The sequence below is a fragment of the Nelusetta ayraudi genome, unplaced genomic scaffold (assembly GCF_046127955.1).
Source record: "Nelusetta ayraudi isolate G7.1 ecotype Tasmania unplaced genomic scaffold, CSIRO-AGI_Nayr_v1 ptg000004l, whole genome shotgun sequence".
In the NCBI taxonomy this organism is placed as follows: domain Eukaryota; kingdom Metazoa; phylum Chordata; class Actinopteri; order Tetraodontiformes; family Monacanthidae; genus Nelusetta; species Nelusetta ayraudi.
In genome coordinates, this window is record NW_027466054.1 from 5,506,745 (window position 1) to 5,526,132 (window position 19,388).

The 19,388-nt window shown below is 45.5% G+C and overlaps 1 protein-coding gene across 5 annotated transcripts in view; it reads left to right on the plus strand.

The window, feature by feature from the left end:
* Positions 1-16,120, plus strand: part of pax5 (paired box 5) — a 46,822-nt gene extending 30,702 nt beyond the window's left edge. For all 5 annotated transcript variants that reach the window (XM_076030405.1, XM_076030415.1, XM_076030421.1 and 2 more), the window contains 5 exons: positions 5,711-5,843; positions 9,021-9,122; positions 11,781-11,867; positions 12,785-12,871; positions 14,311-16,120. In XM_076030405.1, coding sequence (XP_075886520.1) covers positions 5,711-5,843; positions 9,021-9,122; positions 11,781-11,867; positions 12,785-12,871; positions 14,311-14,393 — 492 coding nt within the window. In that variant the 3' untranslated portion in view covers positions 14,394-16,120. The remainder of the gene's footprint in view (positions 1-5,710; positions 5,844-9,020; positions 9,123-11,780; positions 11,868-12,784; positions 12,872-14,310) is intronic.
* Positions 16,121-19,388: the final 3,268 nt, after the last annotated feature.

Genomic DNA, 19,388 nt, shown 5'->3' on the forward strand with positions numbered 1-19,388 from the left:
CCTATTGCTCTATAGACTACGGCTCAAGACTATAATACCCATGATTCATAGGTCAGTGTCCTCTCTGAGCCCCGGTCAAGCCACTGGGACTGGGGATAGGGGCTTTAAACTATGGGGCGCCCCAAGGGTCAAGCTCCGGCTGCATTGTTATTACAAAGAGGTGTGCGCAGACACACACACACACACACACACACACACACACACACACACACACACACACTCACGCACAAGCCAACGTTACTATCCTGTCTGCCGACCCCCCACTCCTGCATTTCTCACACGGGATGATTGACAGTCGCGCCCTGTGACACGGCTGCACTGACAGCCTTCTCTGGGTTGCTGCCCTTGGTATGTGGCTGAGGTGTGTTGATGTGTTTGCAGGCATAACTGGTGCAGAGCTAGAGAGGGTCTCTCTTTGTGATGTGATTTGCCCAATGCAACATTTCCACTGAATTCTCTGCCGTGTAGAAGGTGTTTAGAAAGAGGTGGTAGTCCTTCTGAGAAATAAGTAAATAATGATTAGACCAAATATTCAGTATGTCAAAGTGAAAGTTAACATGAGATTTTTATTATTATTATAGCCAGTGGAGCTCTCTATTGGTGCGGAGGACAGCGATATGTGCATTTCACTGCGGAGAGCTGCAACAAAAGCCTTTGCTGCCGTTCCTTGTTCTCCTTTTAATATGAAACACCATCCACTCGCCAGTTAATTTAGCAGCAGCAAGGCTTGCAGTCACTTTCTGTATTCATCTGCTTCAATAGCTTCTATACTGCCAATTAGCGGCACCAATCAGCTAAAACAAAGCTCATTGGGGGTGTGGGTGAGAGTTCAGCAAAGTGGATGTGTGAGATAGCATAGCTTTACAAGGTTAGCTGCGACTCACTCTGCCAGAGAAACTTGATGCACACTGGCCTCGGTGCTGCTGGGGAATAGCACGCAGGGTTTGTCACGGTGAGTGATGTAAAAAAGAAAAAAAGGAAATTATTATAGGTGTGACAACGTGGCTCGATTTCAGGTACCAACAGTATATCAGAATGCTGTGGTAATACATGATAATTTCAGCAGTTATTCCAAGGTCCTCATTATCCCTTTGCTTTCTGCCACTGAAACCTGCACCTCATTCATTACTTTCTCGCTCTTTGTCCCACTGCAACAGATAAAAAGTTAAATTGCCCACGTTTCTCCCTTGCAAATCTTATTTCATCTGTCGCCACTCTGCTATAATGTTTGTCTCAGGTCTCCCCTTTTATCTCTGCTCCCTAACAAGCCATCCTTTTATCTCATCTCCCTCTCCTGAGCTTGTTCCCTCGCTCCCTGTAGTCTATTAAGTCCCAGTATTAATTTATGTGCGTGCTCATATGTGTGTCTGCATGTGCGCCTGTCGGAGGGAGTTCATTTGAATTTCCCTTCAATCACTTCCTATTACTCAGGTGATAAATCAGCGGGCTGACGAAAAGCCCCCACCTAGCGGTGCTGCCCTGGGTCCAAGTGCCCATCCCAGTCCCAACTTCTCTGGCTTCTGCTGGATATCACAAAAGAAGTGTGACTTATTGATTGAGCGATTACTGAAAATTGGCATAAAAGAAGTAGGATGGTTGACCCAAGTTGAACTGCTTCTTACTGCCATTAAAAACAGAGTAAAACATCCTTATGTGTGGGGCACTCAGTAAATCATAGGACATGGCTGACACAAAGGTGTCAACGATAAAAAAAATCTCACAAGGTCTTCATTACTTATCCTTTTCAATATGTTTGCAGCAACATCTACATACATTTCCTTGTTAGCACTATTGTGGTAAATTCACCTCAGTCCACACAAACCTCAACACATTAGGAGTTTGAAGACGATCTGCATTTTTTTTTTTTTTTTTTACCTTTTTATGGTCATCCAATTAGTTTTGCTTTGACTGTCTGGATCCAAAAAGATGCTTGAATATTAGTACATAAGATTTATACATATTAAAGGTTTTATGGCATTTTCAAGCATTTAGTTCTCATTTCTTCAACATGACCTATTGCCCATCCTCTCGAAAAGCAAACAAATCAGGAGGTAGTTTTTTAAAAAAAAATTTTATTATTTTTTTTGAATTGAATCATTAGTTAAACGTCCAAATGCCTGAACTTGTGGGGAGCCCGTCCCCAGAGTTGGTCCATCTGGTTCGCCACAAAATAAGTGTCCTCCCCACTGCTGCCACACTCAGTTTGAGCGCAGATGAATTCCTTCCCCACACAATCCCCCCGTCTCGGTTTGTGGGCCTCTGAGGGAATTGTATTTGTTTATAGTCGAGGCTTTTTTTTCCATCAGGAGAACACAAGACAATGTGGGCAGAGGCAGAGGGAGATGGAAAAATCAGGGAGCTATTTGGGGAATGGGGAAAAAGTGAAATACTATTATGCAAATGTTGCAGGCCAACAAGGCCAGTGTGTGTGTGTGTGTGTGTGTGTGTGTGTGTGTGTGTGTGTGTGTGAGAGAGAGAGAAAGAGAGAGAGAGAGAGAGGGAGACGATTAGGGCTCATCTGTTATTGATGTGAAATTTGAACCAAACCATTACCCTGCCCATATCTGAGTCAGTGGACCAACCTGCTGTCTGTAAGTGAAGTGTTGGGAGCAAAAGAGGTAAAACTGTCGAAGGGCCGTTACACTTTTGTCTGATGTTGTCCTGCGTGGCATTCTTTATCGTCATTGGGGACATTAGGTTGTTGTTCTGCATGCAGAGGTGCTGCGTGAGGACTTATAGATGGTGCTGAACAATGATATACAGTTAATACATCAGATACAGCTATCCAGTTTAATTAGTGGTTATGTGTGGCCAAGGAACTAGTTAGTCTGGTTGGGCTGTAAATTTAAGCAACGTCAGTTTTCTGGTGTCTCTCTTTTGAATAATCTACACTCACTGCGACTGAGAGCCACGAGGCCAAAATCTCACACATGTATTTTCTTTTGCTTTGGGTTCCTTTGTTGGTCACAGCATGTAAAGCCGTCATCTTGCCGATTGTTAAACTCAGTGCTGGCTGTAACAATGAGGACAGTCTTGCCTCGATTTGTTGTGCGTTAACGGATCATTTTGCCAGGAAACATACTTTCTCCCTTACTCAAACAATTTCCCCTTTTATTGTTTCTTTTGCTTTTTCACATAAATCAGGCATCTTTATCTCTATCATCTCTCCATGACAGAGAACCTCCCTCCACCTTTTCGCTTTTCACTTCCTGCCCCAACTTGAGCTCCTTTTGCCTCCAGCCCCTGCCCCCACCATCCTCTACCAACCCCTCCATCCCCCCATTCTCCACCCACCACCCTCAAAAGAAGAAAAAAAAAAACTCAGCCCCTGCGCGGCGGGCAGCTGCGTCTCTCCCTGTTTGATGAGGGTTGATGGCGTCGTATGAGCGGCGGAATTGACAACATTTACGGGGCCGAATGAGAATGATCCATCTTCCTTAGCGGGGCTGTCACCCCACTGGCCAAACTTCATCATGGCCAATTACCACGGCAGACCCCTTGTTCTCCGCCGCCGCTGCCGCCACCGCTGCTGCTGCTGCTGCTGGGGACTGGGCCCCTAATTTACATGGATACGTAGACACTATTACACATGATTAAAATAGGACTGAGCATATCCAAGAAAGACAGAAAGGAGTGGAGAGGGGGCAGGGATAGCATGTATGAATGGATGGAATAGAAGAAGAAGAAAAAAAACTACAGGTGCGATGTGCGAATCGAAGTGCCAACAAAGAAAAGGCGGCTTAGAACTGTGTGTGAAGTGTAAAGAGAGGAGAGAGAGAGAGAGGGAGAGAGAGAGAGAGAGAGAGAGGGAGAGAGAGACGGAGAGAGAGAGAGAGAGAGAGTGAGAGAGGCGATGTGTGTAGTGTACTATGTAAGCTCTTATTTGGCAGGTCACAGTCCAGTGGTTGTGTTGTGTGTTGACGAGCACAGGGGTGTTTAAGAGGTCAGTGAGCACAAACACACGCCTACACTCGCACGTCCGTACAGGCGGGCGGCGCACGGCTGAAGGGGGTATTAAAAGGGTCAGCGCGGAAACTCTCACCTCGGGAACCCCAGAGGAAAAATTCTGATTGCTGTCATTAGCGCTCGCACGGGGCGCGCGCTCGCGCTCTGCCACGTGCACGCCAAGAATATGTGCGCTTTCGCACACAGCTGGCGGGGTGACGCGCCCGCCACCGCCACCACCGCCACGGCCCTGAGAAAGAGGCGGTTAATCTATATGTGGTTAGTCATCAGCGTCAGTGACATCATTTCAAATCAGCGGCCTCACTGAGAGGGAGATGAGGATGGATGGGTCGGGGCAGGGCGCTGGGGTCAGGCTGAGGTGAGGCGACACTTTCCATTATCCATCTGTCAGGGTTTTGGGGAGAACCGATAGAGAGTGCGACGCCCGCCCGCCTGGCCGCACCCCCTTCATGATCTCAGGTGGTGCGGCAGTCAGTCACCTGACTGGAACACAAACAAATGGTCTTGATTGTGATAGAACATTGGTTTGTAAAAAAAATGCTTTAACATCAAGTCATAAATGTTATTTTAATGCCGTTTTTTGTGATTCACGTCATTTCAAGGTTTACTGTGTGATTTCTAGTGGCATCTAATGGTTAGAAAGATTATTACAAATTAGGTTTACATGAATTACGTTTTCTGATTTCTTCATTAATCTCACAACTTCCTGACCAGTTGTGACCTCAGGGTAAACATCAAACCCCAGGCAAAACCACACTTTTGGCTGTGCAGTTACACAATATTTTGCCTTTAGAAAAAATTACTTATTCATAAAATCTCCAATCTTAATCTCCATATTTTTCTTACTTTATTGTTGTTGAGTGGGTTTTCTTTTTTCTCACTTTCTAACTTATACTGTCCCTTCAACATCTATCTTTAGATTGGGTCTTTGGGTCACTTAAACTCAACACAAAGAAACACATCAGCCATTTTTTAGGGCAAAGTAAATCTCAACTTATTTAATTTTATTGTTTAAATCCTCTCCCTCATTTTTCCAAAAGCACTGTTTTTTTTGTGCAGGCTACTCCAACATTGTGTAGCCTGCACTGTTATAACGAGCTACCAGTGATCCTCTTTGTTTTAGTTTTTTGAGCAATAGCAGTTTCAGCACTTTCTTTTCTTTTCTGTGGGTTTGACTCATATCAACCTTGTATGCCTTTTGTGGTTATACGTGTGTGTCTTTGGAGCACAGGAAGTCTTGAGCAAGTACAAGTGTTGTAATGATCACTGTGTGTGTGTGTGTGTGTGTGTGTGTGTGTGTGTGTGTGTGTGTGTGTGTGTGTGTGTGTGAAAGAGAGGGAGGAAGAGAGAGGAAAATGAAGAGGAAGAGTGAGCTGATCCTGTGGTTATAGAGTGTGAGGCTTGGCTGTACAGTAAATCCCCGTCTTTGTAAACAGATCAATAAACTCACAGCTGTAGGTTTGTTTCGCCGTGTGTGTGTGTGTGTGTGTGTGTGTGTGTGTGTGTGTGTGTGTGTGTGTGTGTCTGCGTTCATGTGATGTGTGCGTATCTGTTCATACTGAGGCTTTATTGCTCCTTGCTATATATGTGATATGTGTTGCTTGTTTACAAATGTGGCAGCGTGTAACAGCTAATTGATCGGCCAGCACCAGAGGCTATGCTGATGATTTTTGACAACAGAGGGAATGTTGATTTATTCTTTTAACCCTCCTCTACTCCTTGTCCACTTTCTGCCCCTGAGCAGACGTCAGACTACTCGGCGATGGCCTCGCTCACTGGTGGCCTGGACGAGATGAAGAACAGTTTGGCCAATCCTGGTGCTGGGGCGGAGTTAGGAGCCAGTGTTTCTGGTCCACAGTCTTATTCACTTGTTTCAGGTAAGTCTTTAAAAGCTTCAAATCAGAACACCATCTCAATACAAACCAACTAAAAATCCCTATATGGCATCTAAATACATGTAATAAGCAGTGTCCTATAATTGTCGAAATAAACAAGGTTGGTTCTGGTCTTCCCTCAGTGTAAAATGAACACGTATTCAATTCACAGTAAGCCATCTACCCTATAAGCCCTGCCCTGGAGTGATATGAGCTACTGTACATAGAGTCTAAGTGATCCCGTTTAAAGAGCTCAGTGCTTTGGATCTCTGGAGAGGTGCGGAGGAGGAGAGGAGAGGAGAGGAATGAAAAGGTGGCGGGATGGAGGGGGGGGGAAAAAGCGAGAGCCTCATCTCGTCCTCTGTCTCCATTTAGGGGCACCAGGAGAGGCGGCGGTTAATTAAGGATAGACCAGGGAGCACTTGGACAGGGCTTTGGCGTTCCCATTAGTAATGAGGGAAATCATGGTGCTGGGAATTTGGGATATCTGGGAAAGGCCTCTTTTTTTTTCGCCCTTTGAAACCACTGAGGAATATTACCTGCAGAAGTCAGGAGAGACTCTGAGAAAAAGCGAGAGATAAAAAAAAAAAAAAGAATTTCCATTTCTGCTTATGCATGCAAACACGTATTTATATTCGCACACGCGCGCGCGCTCGTGCGGGTTGAATATTATGCATGCATTTCCCCGCCTGTCTCTTCCCTCAGAATAGAGCTCCCTCTAGGGGATCAGACGTCCGCGTGTCTGACGCAGTGTTATTGCATCCTTGATCCTTGAAGTGTTGATACTCCAGCGCGCTGCACAGATCAGCGTTTACACAGCAAATCTTCCGTTTCGGGGGGCTTTTCCCCAAATCTGCGGGGCATTGTCATTGTCCACTTGAGTGCAGGGGGACACACCGTCCGCCCCCCCCCCCCCCCGCCCCCCCACAACAAAACTCCCTGTGGGTTTGACATGTGTTGCTCTGATGGCCGGTTGATGTGCGCCGGTTAGTTTGGGAGACAGGGAAATGAAAAGCCGAGAGGGGGTGGTGGGGGATTTCGAGTGGGGGAGGGGGGGTTGTGTGGGGGGGGTTCATCTGTAGCCGCAAGTGTGCACGAGGAGGGAGTCTCGCACTCACTGGTTGACCTCTGCAAGCGAGGCTGCAAGAGAACAGATACATCAAAACAGCTACCGTACACACGCACAATAACAGGGCGCGCACACACACACACACACACACACACACACACACACACACACACACAAGCCGTGCACACACCTCGGAGGATCTGGCCCTGTCTGCCCCCTCTAAGTTGTGCTGCAGAGAGTCCATCTCGTCTCCGTCTCCCGCCCCGCTCCTCCCGCCCCTCTCCTCCCGCTCCTCCTGGCCCTGTGCACTGACCCTGAGAGGATGAGTAGCCCGTCTGCACTAATGCCTCGCTGTCGCGTCAAACGCAGAGAGAAAAACTTTGCTACGCGGCAGCGGCGGCAGCCAAGGGGAGGCTGGGAGGGACAGAGCGGGCCGGCGTGCACCGGAGGGCTCTGCCAGGGGAAAACACAAGAGGGGAGGGCCATGAAGAGGGCAGGGATGCCAGAGGATGAGATACTGACGCCACTCGGCTGCTCACCACGCGGTGGCTTTGCGCATCGGTGTACGTCAGAGTCTTTCTCGACAAAATTACATTTTAAAGTCCTCTCTTCGCAGATGAAATCCCCCCCAAAAAAAAATCTTTGAAAAAAGCTCATATGGATTGTTTCTTTTTTTTTTAATCCAGTAGTATATTAGGATAAATGCTTTTAGACTGAATCAAGTAAGTAAAGTAATAGTCAAGTTGTTAATACTTGGTTACAATTTCTAGGCCTGGCTAATCAATTTACTGTTCATGGAATATGCACATTAAATTATATATGAACAACACTTGGTTTATGACGCCACTTCACTTTAAGTTTAGCTATAATTACCAAATGCTTGCTTTCCAATTGACTAAATGTGTTAATGTAGTAAATAAAAAAAGAGCACCAGAGGCCCTAATATTCAAGGTTATTGTGAGATACAGTAGCATGCCGACATTAAATGTTACTCAAGCAGTTGGCAAAGCTGCTTGCAGGGACAAACTTGAGACCAGTGTCTTTTCTCCCCACATTGGAACTTTTCAGGAAACTCAACTGGCCAATCAGACTTAAAATGGCCTAAATATTGTTTAATGTTATGTTTTGCAACCATAAACCAAGACTATACAGAATCAGCATGGCTCTGTTTTCCAGCGGTGGTAAATTATACATCACACCAACATTAACATATTAATGTTTGCAGTTTTGAAAGGTTATTAATATACTATTACACAAAAGATCTAGTCTAAATAGGTAAGGAGTATATTACACTGTCAGTAAAACAAGAATACATTAAGAACATTAATATACTGTGTGTGTGACCACTTAGATTTTGTTTTTCTCACTTCCTCTTGCCGATCTTTGTGTTTTGCCTGGAGCCTCCCCCCCACCCCCGTGTGTCTCTTACATCTGCCCTCTCTACTTCTTTTTCTGTCTTTTCTTTCCACCTCTCAGTTATCGGTGGTTAAGTGGAAGGGAAGTGAATAGGATTGATGGTGGTAGAATCTGAGCTGTTTATGATGATGATAAATGCGTGTGCAGAGAGGTAGAGCGGCTGTGAGGGGGAGGAGTCCATGCATTTGCGGGTGTGTTGTGTGTGTGTGTGTGTGAGTGTGTCTGTGTGAGTGTATGTGATGATGATGAATGGAGGTCTCGCTACACTCGCACTCCCAGTGTCTACTGCGTGCAAACACAGAGAAATTATTTGGGCTGACACGCTGTCATGTAGTCTAATGCAGTTATAGAGTCAATCCACCAACTGACACACCTGGGCGGGGTCGTAAAGAGCTAAAGAAACAAAAGAACAGGAGACTTCAAGTAAATATACGTCATATGTGAAATGAGCACCAAATAGGATTGAAGTATGTGGAAATGGGATGAAGTTTGACAATAAACTACTGTGATCTAATGTGAATTTTGACTTTTAGGGGTTAGCTCATGTTCATTAAGTTATATTTTATTACATTGTTCCGACTTTCATTTACATTTTCTGATGCATGACACCAATGTTGACTGAAGCACAGCATATAAAGATATTATTCGGGATTCGCATTGTTGAATTAACTAAGCCTGCGACTACGTGATTCCAGGTCGAGACCTAGCCAGCACCACTCTGCCAGGCTACCCTCCTCATGTCCCTCCCACTGGACAGGGCAGCTACTCCACGCCCTCCCTCACTGGCATGGTACCCGGTGAGTACGCACATTTGTTCGCAGTCTAACCCTGTGCCTGTCCCCCGGCACATGGAAACATTCCTGACCTAAGCGATGGTCACACCTCGCCTCTGAGCTGAATCCTTCCGCCTCTAATCAACTCATCAAGTTGTGAGGAAAAGTTAGGACCGTCCAAAATGTCCCCATCTCAAAGAAATGTTTTCCTCGTGCCTGATACACAAAAAATACACACAAATATTATAATATATATTATAATATATTTTTAAAAATTATTTAATTTCGAATGCGCGCGTGTGTGTGTGTGTGTGTGTCCGGCCGCCTTCAGGGAGTGTACTTAGCATTGCCACTTCCTCTTGCTTGTCTGTTTACACCGTAGCTGACAGCGCTCCCAGGGGGTTGCTGTGGTTGTGTGCACCTTTGTGCGTGCGTGGCTCTTGGTGTGTGCGTGCGCGTGCGTGCATTTCTCTGTGTGTATCATTAGAGACCAGCCACAGTAGCACAGCTGTCCCTCCTCAACATTAGTAATTTGTTTTTAATGAGAATCACCAGTGACCCACGACTAATTCATTCATTCCTTTCCACGACGCCGTCCTCCGAAAGCTTTTGTGTTTCAATCCCGGACTGCCGTTCTTTCTCCTCGTACTTTTTTCCCCACTACTACTGTCCATCTCTGCGCTACACAAGCGCTGGACCCCAGCGGTGGCGATTGTGGTGGCCACTGAGTGTAACTGCACTGGAGAAGGGGGAAGGCAGTGTGAAGGCAGAAGCGGTGATGAGACAAAGTCACGGCGACGCTGTTTACAAGTTTATGTCACTGAGCTCCCACTGCTTCAGTCTGGGACATTTCGATGATGACACACACAAACACAAACTCACACACACACACACTCAGTCTGTTTCTCAGTGGACATGTAGGAACAGCAAGTCAAAAGACGGGTCACCCTGTCCCCCATGCACTCACTCTGCTCTCAAATTTGACAGAATATTTCTCTGTCTTTGTTTCGGTAAATGTTTGTGTGCATAAGTGTTTGTTTTTGACCGTGTGTGTGTGGGTGTGTGTGTGTGTGTGTGTGTGCGTCAGTGTGTGCGCGACCTTGACACTGTGCTACACAAGAGGGACCCCTGCGCCTCTCCAACCCCCCTCCATCTCCTCCCCCCTCCTAAACAACCTGACACCTTGCCGTCACTACGGGGATGACAGGGGGAGGATGTTTGCACCCAGGGATGCCATGGAGAAGGCATCTCGACCCCACCTGACAGACGGGGCTAAACGTGCACACACACACTCACGCACACAAAGGATGATCCACAGGAAAGCAAACTTGTACGTCGGCGGCAGGGACATCTGAATTCTTCCCATTCTGAGGCGGCCGAGTCCCCGAGCAGATGGGGAGGAGCGGAGATAATCTCCCAGCTCTGATTCTCCAGCTCGCCCATGTTTTATCTCAGCACTCAGGCAAATTATCCTCCTTTTTGTCCGCTCTGTCTAATATCATACCTTCATTAAGCCAGCAGCTCTCTTCTTCTGCTGCTGCTGCTGCTGCTGCTTCTCCTCCCCGTCTCTGCCTCTCGATGCAGCAGGGGGGCTGACACTCGGGGAGGGTGTAGGAGAGCACTGAGGCAGAACCGACAGAACGAGAGGGAGAGGGGAGGGGAGGGGCGGGGGAACGGACGGTTGCGGGTGGGGTGGGGGTGCGGGAGGGGCATTGGGGTCTGTGACTGTCAGCTATGGGAGAGGGATCCCCCGGGAGGAGCGAAGGTTCAGGGGAAGAGAAAGAGAGAGAGCAGAAGAAGATTCAGGGAAAAGGGGAAAGAGAGCAGGAGGGAAGAGGGTGGGGGGGGGTGGGGGGGCGAGAGGGAATGTTGTTTTGATGTGAAGGGTGACGGGTGGGCTGTAGTCAGGCGGGCCAGAGGACGAGAGAGAAAAATAAAAGAGAAAGGGGTCAAGGGAGAAGCGGGAGGGGAAGACAGGAGGCAGAGCGGACCCCAGACAGTAAGTAGTAAATGAGGGAGAAAAGCTACGCTATCATTCACTGTTGTGCTGGACCAGTGTAGCCTCACTATGATCTCCACTCACTCGGAGCCAGTGTGCAAAACGTGGTGCTAAAGTTAAAACATTGCATTGTACTACGGTTAAAAAAAAAAAATGTCATTGACAATGAAAAATAAATGTCATCAATGGTAATAAAAAACAATCATAGCAATTTAACAGAACCTCAGAGCCTATCTCATACATTAATAATGGGGCTGTGTGTGTGCAATGTTGAGTGCTGGGGGATTGCTGGGTTAGCCATCTTTTCACTTGTTGAGACACACACACACATACGCACACACACGCACACACACGCACACACACACACGCACACGCGGAATGAAAAGAATTAAAACAAAACTTGCTCTGGTAATTGCATGGAAAAACAAGTTGAGCCCCAACAAGATTAAACATAGCAAAAAGCTGGATAACAAGAAGACACTGAAACCACGAAAGGGGAACTGCGGATTGTCGTGATTCAACCTGTTACAGAGAAACAGTTGAAAGTACACCAGGTTCCAAGTCAATAATACAATATTGAGTTTCTTTTTCAAACAAAAGATACAAAAAACCAACAGAAGTCACAATTTTATCCAAATGCAATTTTTACCAAGTCTTCTTTTTTGTTTGGTGTTTTCTTTCAGGGGGCGATTTTTCCGGAAGTCCATATTCCCATCCCCAGTACTCAACATACAATGAGTCATGGAGATTTCCCAACCCCAGCTTATTAGGTAGGTGTACCAGACGCCGATCAGTGGATTCAGTTTCATCTCAGCGTCACTCTCTCCTGTGCTCCATTGTAATAGCCTTTATCTACCACATTCCACTCTTCATGTTTCCGTCACGTACCATTTCCTTTCCACTGAACGGAAAAATGCCATACATGAAAGACAAGGCAGCAGTTCCTTTCTGCTTTTGCCACAACTTTCCCTTCCTCACACCTCCCACCTTTGCATTTTTAGAGGAAGATGATTAGCTGCGGTAGATAAAGACAGATTGAAAACACTGTCACGACTTGGCTCTCAAAAAGCCGTGACAAGAGGGAACACGCGAATAGGATTAACAAGTGATAAATAACAAAAATAGCACAATGGGATGTGTAACATGTCTTTGTTAGCATGTCTGCTGTCGGCTGAAAATGTTAACGAGTGTATGTAAGTGTTGTAGAGTGTGAGCCAAAACGAAATATGTTAACAAAAGCATGTGGAGGAGCAGATCTGTGAGATGCTGGAGAGAATGAGGCTGGATGGTGACTACAGGCTTTATGGTGTAAGGGACACTGGCAAGGTGCTCCCCAATCACGTCAAACCCCACCCACTGCCATACCTGCAGGACACACACACACACACACACACACACACACACACACACACACACAAAGCAGACTCTCGACAATAGGTGGCCGTCACAACACCTTATATTGGAGGTTGGGAAGAGTTGGAATCTAAGCCATGGAGGTGCTAGGGAAGCTAAAGATAGATACACTCTTCCCCCCAAAAACCAAAACCTGTCTGTGTCAAAGTCAGTGTCCGGAGAGCCGTTTCCGATTCAACTGTGTCAAAACTTGGGAGGGGGTCAGAAGCTATCTGACCTGTAGTGAGCCTTTCCAGCCTTTCCTTACCCATCCCCTCCCCTCCTCTGTCCCCAGTGTTTCAGCAGGATTATGGCTCTCTCCTGGGCACGGAAATCGGCTGTTCCTCCAGTCTCTTCACCAGCCAGGCAGGACAGATGCAAGGTAGGTGGAGAGAGAAAGAATCAGGGACTAAACTCAAGCATCCAGAACATTGGTGGCGATCCAGCTGTGCCGATGCGCAAATGAGGAAAAATGATTGCAGGAAAGACAGGAGGACACTGAAGGAGAACCGCTAGGCGACCCACAGTTGGGGACAGTTGGGGTCCGTGTCAAGGGATAGCGCAGGTTTAAGATCGATGGCAGGGGATCGGAGAGGCTGTGATCCAGGTGAAAGTGAAGGTGACTAAGACAGAGTCAGACTAAAGAGTTTGTCAGACTGGGTAGATGTCGCACTTCCCCAAAGAGCCTCCTGAGATTACTTGGACGGTAGACGGACGCACCTCCCAGCACACGGCTGGGCTGATTGATGGAAGGGACAGAGACAGTGTGTGTGTGTGTGAGTGTGCGTGCGCAAGAGGGTATTTTAGTGCGTACTTTGGTGTGTGAGTTTCTGTATGTCTTTGGGGTTACAGTATTAAATTGACCTCTTCCCTGAGGAGAGAATAGACTCAAGGGATCAGCGCTAGTAGAGCTGTACTCACTGTGTCAGCTTAGACTGTCACTTAGATAGTGTGTGTGTGTGTGTGTGTGTGTGTGTGTGTGTGTGTGTGTGTGTGTGTGTGTGTGTGTGAGAGAGAGAGAGAGAGAGAAAGAAAGAGAGCGAGAGAGAGAAAGAGAAAGAGAAAGCGAGAGGGAAGGAGAGAGAGAGAGAGTGTCAAAAGGTAGAAGATGAAGAGACAGGTGGCGGAACGTGGAGTGGAGTTCATTTTATTGGTTGTACATGACAAGGAGACTAATTTCTTTCTGTCATTAGCTTCATCAGCTCATGTCATCTCATCCCTGCCTTTCACCGCTCACATTCAAAGTAAAATGTAATCTCGGCTGGCAAATTGAAGCTACTTATTCACATTTATACTGTATTTCAGAAAGGATAGTTCTGATTTATTACAACCAAGACCCTTTATTTTGTCATTTTAACCATCTTTCCTATCAAGAGAAAAATTTGCCTATTATGAGAAGCTGCGAGGGTAGAGTGTGGGAGTGTGCTGTTTGCTAAAGAGGTCCAGAGACGTGGAAATTTTACTGTGTCCACATTTTCCATCATGTATTTTCTGTATTTACAACAGGCATTAAAACAGGGAACATTGGTAGCCTCAGGCTTCATTCATTTACCATTTAAATCTGTTTCAGTAGATATTTGTGTTTTTCAACCTATTAGTTATCACTCTGCGGAATCTCTGGGAACTCTTCTGGATCTGTAAACTATCTTTGTCAGGGGTTAGCGAACTAGAGTTACCTGTTCAAGTTGCTGATAACCACCAAGTATTACAAGTAACAAGAAATTTGCTTAATACACATCCAACTTTGTGTACAAAATCCTTTTGTTTCAAAGTCTTATCTCAATGATTGAACATTAATCATTTGTCTTTATGTTATTTCAGGCTCACCTTACTACTATAGTGCAACATCACGAGGGGCGGGCCCAGCTGCCACTGCAACAGCCTCCGCCTACGACCGCCACTGACCCCCTCCCACCGAGAGCAGCGGCGGATGAAGGGAAGAAGACCAGGGAAGGAGAGGAAGGAGGGAGGGATGGATAGCACCAGCACAGCTGATTACGAACAGGCTTACCCACGGACGACAATGAGGATGAAGATTACAAGCGAAATGTCAGTGAAGTTTGAATTTTCTTTGGTTGACGTACCAACAAATGCACTGCTGTACGCAGTTGAACTGTAGAGGTCCCACATTAATGTGAGGACATGGACATTGTCAACTACCAATCAGATGCTTGGGTGAAGACAGAAATTTGGACCCTCCAATTATTTATCAAGGTTTGGAACCCTTTTTATTTCTCCCAAACCAAACGGCTAGGTGTTTTACAGAAAGGTTTCAGTGGAGCTGTGATTAAAACTGTGCTGTGGTATTTTGGGTAAATTGCTGTTCTTTTAGTGGGCTGGGTATATTTTTGATGAAACCATTTGTTCTATCGCCTTTTCCAACAGTCTTTTTACTCCCTGACATTGATTAATCAATTTTCTATGCCATGCTACACAAAATAAAGACAATCCAATGCTCGTAACTGTAAATGACCAAAATGCAACACCCATTACTTAACCATGGTGGTCTTATCACGGTTGACTTCAAACACACTTCCTCTAGCATACCACGAGCAGTTTACAACTGTAACAGGGCCAGCTCAACTAAAACTGAAGTAATACTGAAGTTAATTATGTCAAACAGTAGCAGCCGAATACAATTTTAGCCGGTGCTCTGAGATTTGATCAAGTGTTGCTAGCTTAACACGCTAACTGAGCCCATTTACCAGTTTCCACGTGACAAGTGTAACATTAAAGACTTTGAGGACATGCTGTGCAACAAATACAGCTCAACAAACGTGAGGCCCTGAAGCAGGATACTCAGTGTGATAAGTGCATGCTAATGTATTTTGGTAATTGGTTATTAATAAGTGGAAAACAACAATATACTCTACTCATGTCCCTCGCTAATAAGCTATTTTGTTACACACACACACACACACACACACGTTGAGAGCTCATCTAAAAGAATGGAAGCACATGTCTGTTCTGAGAATTCCTGCTTCGGTCAGTTCTGCCTGTTTACGTTCATCTGCCACATAAACTTCTATGACATTGGAAAACAATTTCTGTGGGCAAAACAACTGGAGATATGGCTGTGAAACCAATGAAATGCAGGCAATGTTCTGAATGCTCACACAAATCAATGCTGTACTTTTTTATTTATATAATGCTCACACTGGATAATCATTGCTCAGTGGTGAGCTTACACAAATGGTCATTCTCAAATACAAGCCAAAATCTCAAAAGATTCCAGCCATAGCTTGACATCCACACTTGCAGTCTCAAATACTATGAAACCGCTGACTGACCTGCAGGCCTTTCAGTAAAGCACAGCCTAAAACTTGAGCCTTTGAGTGTGAAATATGCTGAACGTGTTATCATCAGATGAAAATCAAACGCACCACGGAGTGTTATTGTACAGGAAGGCGCTATCCTCCCTCCCCAGTTGAGGTTTAGTTGTGATCAAGAGCAATTTATAGTGGAGGAGAGACACAGAGTAATATATTACGAACCCTTCTGCTGCACTCCTTGGTGAAAGTGAATGCCTGTAATGATTTATAATATGTGACACGCTGTTGTGCTAGAATAGGTATTGCAATGACGACGACGACGATGAGGATGCAGTCAAATATGAAATCTCAAAAAACTATGGAAAGAAGTCTTTTTTTTTTTTTTTAAATGATTCTTGCAATATTCTTGTTTGAGTTTTACGTAGCGGTCAACTCTGTGGCTCTCAGCGACCCTCCTTTTCTCTCTCCTCTACTTTCTCTCTCTTTCTCTAATCCTCTTTTTGAACTCCCCAAAGATGGGCCCCCACTAGTGGATCGGCTGACTAACTACAAAAGCACAAAGAGACTCAATCATCATTTAAAGGCGCCGTTTTGCTCCCCCCCCCCCTGTTCCCCCCACCCCTCCAGAACTACTGAGCTCTCTCCTTCTCCCACATTTAGTTTTTGTGCTGTTTAAAACCCTGAAAGGATTTTTTATGGAAAAACAAAACAAAAAAACACATAAACTCTTTTTCTTGCTACCTTTTTGTTTGTCTCCCACATTAGTTCTGCGCTGTGACAATGTATGACACCGGGGTCGAGGCCTTACCTATCATGTACAGACAGAGATGGACAGATTTGCCCCTGAGCACTGATGTGAAATCAGTGTTTTTCCCTCTCAAACGTTTGAGAGCTTAGAGAGTTTATCATGCCAGATGGCAATATCTTCCTCAATCTGTACAAAACTTCCTGTCTCACTTCTGTCCATACAAAATGTGTACAGTAATCAGTGAAAAAAAAGTCTCAATGTCAATAGAAATTTCAATTATTCGCATTTGAAATTAGATTTTAGTGACAAAGATTTCTTTATCATCAAAGATTATGAGATGTGTGGTGATGTTTTAGCCATCGTCTGCAGGTGTTTACATTTCCTTTTAGTTTGTTTGTTTCTGGTATGTGTGGACGACTGTAGCGCTTCACTGCTACCGTGTATTTTTACTAGTTAAAAAGATTGGAGGCATCTGTGTGAGACATGAAATATAGATAAACATATACCTATATTCATTGAACAAAGCTCTTAGTTTCTCAATCTTTGTTGTTTCTGGGTTTTTGACATAGTAATAGAGTGGACCCTTTTACACTTGTAGACATAAAAAGTTGAAGAAGATTCGTAAGGTAGCTCACTAAAGCAGGAGCCTTTCCTTATTTTTGTCTTTCTCTCTTGATCTTTACGAGGCATTATTGAACCTGAGCCACACCAGCTGAAAACAAGGACAGTGCCTTTAGTTTTATATGTGTACACCCCTGACTGACCACACATCAGTAAAGTAACGTTGCGACTCCCTTCCCGCAGCTCCAGAAACGCACTCTGCCTATCTGCCAATCCAAACTCCAAGAATATAGGTTCTGCTGAGCCCCTCAGCGAAGGCGGATGGCAATTTCACCACCACAGTCCATATTTGTAAAGTCATTTACATCCTGCACCAAAGTTGCACTGCACACACACTCGGATTTAGCACCCTGGACGTATATATATGAAATGTCTCAGTGTCAGCATAACTAGTATTTCAGTCACAGACTTGACTAGAAAAGAAGTGGCAAAAGAAATTGTAACCTTAATTCAAAAGGAACTTCCTGTCAATCCACAAACATGTAGCCAATGTGGGAAAAGAAAAAAAATGTTTTATTGTGGCAAAAAAATTTTTTTTAAACAATCCAGAGTCCTTAATTGAATAGTTAGCACTGCCACTGGATGGTACAAAGTCTGTACATGGGGAAAGATTCAAATACTCCAAACTTGGAAGTGTTAAATAAATCAAGATAATCTGCTATAGTTGGGGCACACTGCCAGTCTAGGCCTATTAACACCTAACATACAGTAAGTAATATTAAAGGGGCGTTGACAAAGGTGAGGTCTTTACTCAGAAGATTTACTGCCATGAGATGCTTTTCATTTTATCAGAAAAAAACAGACAAAACACAAACTGATCTTTTTTCTTAAGCCAAATCTGGGACTGCAATGTCTTGGTCATACATGAATTTATGTTGGTCTCCTTTCCACCACAGCAGATTTCACTAGTTTGTAGCATCAGGTCGGCTTCATACTTAACCATTTTAACAGTGAGACAAGTTCACATCTAATAATCTCTGGTCCGACGTAAAGGCTGCACAAGGAAAACGCCAACTGAAATCACAGCCGTCACATGCACGAGTGGATGAGCGTCATTTCTCATCAGTTCGCTAGTTGGCTGCTGCAGCAGCAGTCACCGGGAGATGGTTATCCCAGAGTTCCAACACCGTCAGATGTCTTTTTTTTTTTCTTTTTTTTTATCGCAGTGGTATCTTGGGTTGCCAGATTGTGAAGACAGCCGTCCTTGAAGCTGCCTCCCTCCCGTCTTAGATCACCGTGTTAGAGCCAAGATCAAAGACATCATCGTAATGCGTGTCTCTCGATGGTGGTTATCCATCATCTTGGATGGCTTGAAAAAAAAAAAAATTGCATAGCATAGCATAGCCAGCAGAAAAGCCTCAATGTTAAAGGCCCAGTGTGTAAAATTTGGCTTAAATTTTGGATTTTTATATTGGTAAAAACTTACCCCCATGAATACATTAATAAAAGTCTATACTCACAGTACAATAAAAGTAATTTGGTTTTCCCGCCATTGTTTAAGGAATCCTGCCTGACAGTGCCCAAAATATGTACTGCGCTGTCAGGCGGGCTTCCTTAAAAATTTTACACACTGGACCTTCAACAACACATCACAAGCCAAACACACACACACACACACACACACACACACACACCACTGTGGACATGAGGAAATATCGATCGAGAGCCGCTCTCCTTGAGTAGGAGAATCCAGTTGTGCCTCCACCCAAACCCGGCGCTGGCCCGAGAGTCCGGCGACACGTTAACAGGATTATTTGTTAACTATGCATCTCATAGTGACGCGGCTCCGCCTTGCCACCGCTCCGACCTAATTGGTTCACACGTGTGGAAGAGAGAGAGAGAGGGATGGAGGGAGAAAGAGAGAGAGATGGGGGGGGGAGAGAGAGGGAGAGAGAGAGAGATGGGGGCGGGGGGGGGAGAGAAACGGCTCCTCGCATTCACGCAGAGTGGCAGGCGTGACATTGACTGCGGGGACGAGAGGGGACTGGCGTGGTGGGTGGTACTGTAAGAAAGCAAGGCGGGCACAGGCCACACACACACACACACACACACACACACACACACACACACACACACACAAGTACACACATAAATATAAGTACAGACACGCACTCTCTCCCTCCCTTTGTCCTTTGCGGAGCGCCGACGGCCCCTGTCCCCCAGGGGAGGCCAAACCTGCTGTGCCATCAGAAGCTCATCCCGTCTTTTTTCTTCTCCACCCCCCACCCCCACCCCGCCACCTCCCTAATCTCATCATA